The 8,177-nt window shown below is 49.1% G+C and overlaps 1 protein-coding gene across 1 annotated transcript; it reads right to left on the bottom strand.

Annotated features, from left to right (window-relative positions):
- Positions 1-590: 590 nt before the first annotated feature.
- On the bottom strand, positions 591-7,282 carry LOC122547938 (tumor necrosis factor ligand superfamily member 15-like). The gene is made up of 2 exons (XM_043686500.1): positions 7,081-7,282; positions 591-1,037 (listed from the first exon to the last, which is right to left on the bottom strand). The coding sequence occupies exons 1-2, from the start codon at positions 7,280-7,282 to the stop codon at positions 598-600; spliced, it is 642 nt and encodes a 213-aa protein (XP_043542435.1). The 3' UTR covers positions 591-597.
- Between the last annotated feature and the right edge of the window lie 895 nt (positions 7,283-8,177).

The following is an 8,177-nucleotide window of genomic DNA, read 5'->3' as shown; positions in this document are numbered from 1 at the left end:
CAGAGTTTTGGAATATTGTTTAAGACAGAGGTAGTTAAGATCCTGATGAGCAAAGGGAGGCAAGGTGGGAATGTGAGGGTGAGGCTACTGTGTCAGACATGTTTTCATTCATGTTCGGGGGTGGGGTGGGGAGGGGGCTGCTGGCTGGGCCCAGCATTTACTGTCCGTCCCTAGTTGCCACTTGAAGGGCTGGGGATGAGTTGCACCACTTGCACCACTGCAGACCTCAGGGAGGGGGGTTTCAGGATTGGCACCCAGCAACAATGAAGGGACAGTGACATATTTCCAAGTCAGGATGGTGAGGGGCTCGGAGGGGAACACGCGGGGGGCACCTGTAGGCCCTGATTGGCAACGGAGGGGCCGAACGGCATCATCCTATCTCTCCCCTCAGGCAAAATGCCTTTCCCATGGTCTTGCCCCTGTGACCGATGATGAGGGGAGGGGTTAACGCCTCATCTCTGTCCCAGGAGCCTCTCAGCAGGACAGGACCGACCTCCCAGCGGATGGGGCAAAGTGGAGAGCCCATCCCCCCCCACCACCACCGGCACGACAGCTCCCCCTCGCCCCCACCCCCACCTCCGCGGCGCCTCCGCACAGTCACAACATGAACGCTCCGAAGAAAGTCTTCTGCTCCACGTGTACCACCATGGCAACCTTGTTGACGGTGACGAAGAGACTGTCCCTCTCCTGCAGGACGAACAGGGCTCCCTGACTGATGGTGATGTGCCAGTCCCCCGTGCCACCCTCACACACTGACTTGGTGGCCGTCAGCAGCACGGTGGGCTCGGGGTAAGAGCCTGCCCTCTTGTAGACGTTGTGGGTCAGGACGGTAGCAGCTGGCCTGGCATCCCACCCCCTCAGCTCCTGGCACGAGGGCAGGTAGAAGGCCACCTGGGAGTAGACGTAGTACAGGCCGCTCTGTGGGATCCAAAGGTGTCCGTCTGCGTACGCCATGTTGGAGTAAGCCACACCCGTTTCAAAGGCCCAGTCCAGGGCCTGGAACTGCTCCTCCTCGCTCACATTCCAGCCTTTCAGGCCTGCAGACAAGGAAAACGCAGGGTTGGTCACCCGGGGATGGCACTGGACCCACCCCCAGCCCATCCTCGGTGGCCTGGTGGGGTTCTGGTGTACGGCAGAGGTGAGGCTGCTCTGGCCAGGAGGGGCCCCTAATTCACCTTCAACCTCAAACAGGATGGGCTGGAGAAACTCAGCGAGTCCGATCGAGAGAGAGAGCACGGGTTGACGTTTCGGGTGCAGCGGCCCTTCGTCGGTGGTCCTTTACACTGACGCAGCTCCGAGGACGGGTCACCGCACCGGAAACGTCAACCCTGACCTCTCTCCACAGACGCTCCAAGAGAAAAGCTTTTCTGTTTTTGTTGTTGGGTCCTGAGGGCTGTGGAGAGCGGGGGTCAGGGGGAAGGGGGGGAGATGTCGCTTCCAAATTGACAGCGATCTCCAGCACCTTCTGGTCTGTTTTCAGTTTCCCAGCATCCTCTAGTTCTTTGTCCTTGGCCACAACTGGAGTGTCATGTCCAACTCTGGGCTGCAGATTATTGGGAAAGATTTGTGGTTTTAACAGTTCTTCCCAGGACGGGCGGAGGGTGGGAGGGGAAACAGCATTTATTACCCATCCCTAATCACTGCTTGAACATAGTGGGCCCTGTTAAGGCCATTTCAGAGGGGGGGGGGGCCGAGAGCAAACCCAGGTAAGTTTGGAGTCAGGTGTACTCCTGTCCCGGTCAGGAAAACAGAATTCCATCGTTAAGGAACATTAGCGAGCCAGATGGCTCCCTAAAACTATTGCCAATGATCACAACGTCGCTGTTGGGCTAACGTTTTAGTCCAGGTCTCTTTTCCAGATCTGAAAGAGGGTGCAGAGGAAGAGTCTTGAGAGTAATTCCGGGGAGGAGGAAGTGCAGGTACAGACAGCGAGAAACTGGGAACACAAAACAGAGAATGCTGGAAAAGCTCAGCAGGCCTGGCAGCACCTGTGGAGATCCCTGAGGAACCCAGGTCAGCGGTCCCCAAACGTTAACCACTGGTTTCTCTCCACAGATGCTGCCAGACCTGTTGAGATTTCCCAGCAACCTCTGTGTTTCTGCTGGAGAGATTGGGGCCTGTTTTCCTGGACAGCCAGATTTAGCCAAACTCCTCAAACATCATGAGGCATCGGGGGGGGGAGAGGAGGTCAGGAGAAACGGTTCCCATTGGTGGGACAATGGAGAACGAGAGAGGGAGCACAGATTTAATAGACGATAGACCATAGGTGCAGGAGTAGGCCATTCTGCCCTACGAGCCTGCCAAACTCCTCAAACATCATGAGGCATCGGGGGGGGGGGAGAGGAGGTCAGGAGAAACGGTTCCTATTGGTGGGACAATGGAGAACGAGAGAGGGAGCACAGATTTAATAGACGATAGACCATAGGTGCAGGAGGAGGCCATTCTGCCCTACGAGCCTGCACCACCATTCAATATAATCATGGCTGATCATCCTTAATCAGTATCCTGTTCCTGCCTTATCCCCATAACCCTTGATTCCACTATCCTTGAGAGCCCTATCCAACTCTTTCTTAAATGAATCCAGAGACTGGGCCTCCACTGCCCTCTGGGGCAGAGCATTCCACACAGCCACCACTCTCTGGGTGAAGAGGCTTCTCCTCATCTCTGTCCTAAATGGCCTACCCCGTGATTTTAAGCTGTGTCCTCTGGTTCGGCACTCACCCATCAGCGGAAACATGTTTCCTGCCTCCAGAGTGTCCAATCCTTTAATAATCTTATATGTCTCAATCAGATCCCCTCTCAGTCTTCTAAACTCAAGGGGATACAAGCCCAGTCGCTCCAGTCTTTCAGTGTAAGATAATCCCGCCATTCCAGGAATGTGAGGGATGAGCAGTGACACAAGGAGGAACATTTCCCCTTTTACCTCGGGAATGAGGAAACGCTGGTGCCATGTCCTCTGCAGTTTCAAAAGGGGCAGAGGTGACTTAATTGAGCCATAAACGATCCTGAGGGGATTTGACCAGGTGGGTGTGGGAATGATGTTTCCTCTTGTGTGAAAATCTGGAACCGGGGGGGTGGGGGAGGGGGTCAGAGTTTGAAAATAAAGGGGTTGTCCATTTAAGACTGAGATGTCGAAACACCTTTTCTCCCAGACGTTATGATTCTTTGAGAATTCCTCTCCTCAAAAGGCAGAACCACGCAGAATCTTTGAAAGGCAGAGTCCTACAGCACGGAAACAGACCCTTCGGCCCAACCAGTCCATGCCGACCCTATCCCCAAACTGAACTTGTCCCACATGCCTGCATTTGGCCCCCATCCCTCCAAAACGTCCTCAAGGATCAGACTAGATTCCCTGAAGTGTGGATACAGTCCATTCGGCCCAACCAGTCCACACCGACCCTCCGAAGAGTAACCCACCCAGATTCATTTCCCTCTGACTAATGCACCTAACACGACGAGCAATTTAGTATGGCCAATTCACCCTGACCTGCACATCTTTGGGCTGTGGGAGGAAACCGGAGCACCCGGAGGAAACCCACGCAGACACGGGGAGGACGTGCAAACTCCACACAGTCAGTCGCCTGAGACGGGAATTCAACCCGGGTCTCTGGTGCTGTGAGACTAACCACTGAGCCACCCTTTGTAATTCACGTACTTCTCCAATGTCTTTTGCAATGTTGTATGTGTCCCCACTTCCTGTCCATTCCACACAGAAACCATCCTTTGTATAAAGGAATTGCTCCTGATGTCTTTTGTAAATCTCTCTCCTCTCACCTTAAAAAGTGTGCCCCCTAGTGCTGAAATCCCCCGTTCTCAGGAAAAGGCACCTACCATTCTCCTTATTCCATGCCCTTTGTGAATTTATAAACCTCTATCAGGTCATCCCTCAACCCCCTATACTCCAATCCCAGCCTATCCAGCCTCTCCTTATAAGTCATACATTCCATTCTCAGCAACACCTTGGTAAATCTCTTCTGAACCCTTTCCAGCTTAATAACAGCCCTCCTATAACAGGGTGATCAGAACTGGACACAGTCCTGTGGGAGAGGCCTCCCTAGCATCCTGTACAATCTCAACATGACATCCCAACTCCTGTACTCCAAGGTCTGAGCAATGAAGGCAAGTCGGCCAAATGGCTCTTTAACCACCGTATCTATACTTGATGCAAACTTCAAAGAATTAGATATTTAGACTCTAGATTACCGAATGGATAGAAGGTTTTTCATGATATGTAGGATTGTCGAGTTGAGGTTAGAATCTGATCAGCCACAATCCTATTGAGTGATGGGCTGAGTGGCCTCCTCTTCTTTCTTGTCTGAGAGAGGTCAGGATCTGGGATGTACTGACTGAGAGTGTGGATGAGGCAGCCGATAGAGGGAGAATTTGATTATTATTTGAAAGGAAGGGTGTGTGCAGGTTTATGAGGGAAATGTTCTTTCAGAGAGTCAGTACAGACACAGATAGACCGAACGGCGTCCTGTTTTTTAATATACAATCCCGACAGTATGGAAACAGAACCTTCAGCCCAACAGTTCTACACGGATCCTCCAAGGAGTATCCCACCCTGACTAACGCACCTAACCTACACATCCCTAAACACCATGAGTAATTTAGCATGGCCAATTCACCTAACCTGCACATCTTTGGACTGTGGGAGGAAACCAGAGCACCCGGAGGGAACCCACACAGACACGGGGAGAATGTGCAAACTCCACACAGTTGCCCAAGGCTGTAATTGAACCCAAGTCCCTGGCGCTGCGGAGACAGCAGGGCTAATCATCGTGCCACTCCATCAGCACTGTAACAGTTCAGTAATATTACTAATGGCTGCTAACTGGAGCTGGAGTTCGAAAGAGCAAAGAATTCTCTGTCGAACCCTTCCCCATCTCATTTCAAAAGCTGCTGTCACTACCCTCACAGCAGCCCTCCTTATCCCAGGAAATACTCTCCTCGCAAATACTCTGCACAAAATGGCTCCGACGCATTCTTCAGAGAAAGGGTCATTTGTAAAACCTTTGCAAATGTGGCAAGTATAACTTGTATAAACCTGTGTGCGATTAAATAAACTACCTTTAAAGTATTCCCAACCAATCTCAATCTAGTTGGTATGCTTTCCTTTATTGGTCAGAGTACTGAGTACAGCAGTTGGGAGGTCATGTTGCGTCTGTACAGGACATTGATGAGGCCACTGTTGGGATATTGCGTGCAATTCTGGTCTCCTTCCTATCGGCTGATGGGAGGACGCTTATCTTTGTCATGCACATCTTAAAAACAGAAAGGGTGGAATTGTGAGGGACGATTTCGGTACAAATAGTTAAGATGTGCATGACCTCAGAGTCTAAGGGGAATAGAGCCGTGGGGGTAGGGTAAAACATGCTTCTCTATAATAAAGGACGAGATATCTGCTGCTACAGAGTAGAAAAACAAGTCCTTGATTGATAAGACCATTAACTCTGACAGAGAAGAATAAGTCCTTGACTGATAAGACTACAGGGTAGAAAAACAACTCGGGAAACTGTTGCAGACTTTGTGAGAATGTGAACCTCGTGACTCTTTAGAGCTATAGAGGGGAGGGACTTGTACTGTATTTAATCAGAAACATTGTTAGCCTGGCACGCCTTTTTTTTTCAAGGGTGCCCAACTCTGCAGACTTGTTAATAAAACTTTGTTTTCCTGAATTTGTCTAGAGCAATTATTGAGAAGCGATTTTCGTTTCTAACAACTCCCAAACCAAACGAGCGTCTATTCCAGGGAGATACACACACAGAGATACAAACATAAATACAGAAGTGCATATAACATGCGCGAGTGTACGCGTGCACATGCACACACACACACAGACATAAACGCGCAGATCTATACATAGACACACAGACACACATAGATTGATACAGCACAGAATTGGACTCTTCAGTTCAACCAGTCCATGCTGACCATAACCCCAAACTAAACGAGTCCCACCTTTCTGCACTTGGCTCAGATTTTTCCAAACGATCTCCTATTCACGTATTTGTTGAAATGTCTTTTGAGCATGGTAACTACACCCACATCCTCCACTTCCTCTGGAATTTCATTCCAGACACGAATCACCCTCAAAGTAAATAATGCCCCATGTCTTTCTTTAAATGTTTCTCCTCTGACCTTAAAAATATCCACCTGGTCTTGAAATCCCTCATCCTGTGCAAAGTAAATATACCATTCACCTTATTTATCCTCCTCATTACTTTAGAAACTTACATAAGGTCACACCTTATGTAAAAATTCACCAAACCAAGGAAAGATCGAAGCGCTGACACATATATAGGAGCCGAAGTTGCCCACAGTTTATCTTTGAATGTAACCCGCTCTTGTCCACGCTGTAGCTCAAGGAGGTCACTTCGAATGCCTTGGAACACACAATTTCTTTCCTTCCTCAGGCCTTGAAGGAACATTAAATGCTTTTGATTGATCTTCCCAGCTATTAGCACATCATTCAGATAAATAGCAAACTGGGGGAGACCTTGAAAAATGTTCTCCATTGTTCACTGGAAACATTCACTGGCTGATTATACCTAAAAGAAAGGCAGTCAAGCATATTGGTTCAAACCCTTATTGATATTAATGGGAGCATATTTATTGGAATCCTCATGGAATCACAAAGGCAAAATTCACATGGCTCAGTTTAAATGCAGGTCCCCTGCACTTTTGCATACACATCCTCGATACGATGGATCAGATCAAAACTGGCTCACCATTCCTTTAAAATATCCAGAACGACAAAGTTAAGGCAGACAATGCCTTGGGGGAATACCTTTTGCACTTTTCAGCCTTGTTCTTAAGCTGGAGGATAGCCTTCTATGTTTCATCCAGGACTGAGTATTGCTGAGCTCCTTGAGTGTAATATGCTGTGCAATGCAATTCAAGAATTTCCACATGCACAGTACAAGGCACTGACCTGGCTTTTACAGAGACAGATCCTCAAGTGAGCAGAACCCTTGGCACATCTGTCAGTCAGGACTCCCGGATTGGACCAGGTGAACAGCTCCAACCTCGGAAATTATATTCAATGAGGCTCACTCACTGACCGCATTCCATCATTACCTCCCTTCCCAACTAATTCCTGGCGCAACTCTTTCCTGTGGCATTTTCTGAGACATTTTCCCACTCGGTCCACTTCCGCGGATTCTAGCTGGGATACTGCTGGCATGTGCTGGTCTGTGGCCCACCTCTTGCATCTCAGCAGACATTTATCTTCTTCTGCTGTTGGCAATAGTGCCAAGGCTGCAACATTTGCTGTGTCCATCTCGCCCTCAGAGGATTCTTGCACCCTGTGATGACCGGGAGAAACTACAGGTGCGGACAACCTTGTCAGATGTTCTGAGGGGCTGGTTATGTTTTCTCCTGGCCACATGTGAAGTTACAGCTGGCATGGGATCCTCACATTTGTTCAGGACCACCTCTCCAACATAATGGGACCTGTCCTCACCTCGTCCATGTCTCTTACCCATGCACGGCCATTTCCATGTTTAACAGCACATTTTGTCTCATGTAGTAAACTGCGTCACATGCAAAAAGGAGTTTTGTGGCTGCATTAGTGTTCCTGATGCCCTTTTACACTCCCCACAAGGACCGGAAAGATCAGATTTAACCTGGTGTGGAGTCTTCTCTCCATTAACAACTCTGGTGGAGCTGTCCCTGCAGTTGCGTGAGTGCTGTTTCTATAATAAAACAGAAACTGGGACAGTTTGGTCTCCAGTGAAGTTGTAGGCTGTTTTGGACTGATCTTTCTGCAAGACAATCGGACAACAGATGCAGCTCTCATGACATTCCAAATGCCATTTGATTTTTGGAAATACTCAAAACCCAACTGCTGACTAATGAATGCCCGTTACCTGTGACCAATATGTCCAGACGCTCACAATTTTCAATCATCATCCTCGCGTTTTACAAACGAACATTATGCATATCCAAATACTTTGAATGGGCGTGCACAATGATTAAAAGCATGGATCCCATGAATGGACTAGCACATTCGACGTGTAACTGAGTCCAGGCGATACCTGGACAGCACCCATGAATAAGGTGCACTGCTGGAAACACTATTTGTTCTTGTTAGCACTCTGCGTGCTGCCCCACCAACAGGGCTGTGTTGACAACATATCCAGGCCAACAGATATAAAGTCTCATCAACACCTTCA

The sequence above is a fragment of the Chiloscyllium plagiosum genome, unplaced genomic scaffold, assembly GCF_004010195.1.
Source record: "Chiloscyllium plagiosum isolate BGI_BamShark_2017 unplaced genomic scaffold, ASM401019v2 scaf_6209, whole genome shotgun sequence".
Classification (NCBI taxonomy): Eukaryota; Metazoa; Chordata; class Chondrichthyes; order Orectolobiformes; family Hemiscylliidae; genus Chiloscyllium; species Chiloscyllium plagiosum.
Note: the sequence above shows the minus strand (reverse complement) of the source record. Positions and strands in the feature narration are given on the sequence as shown.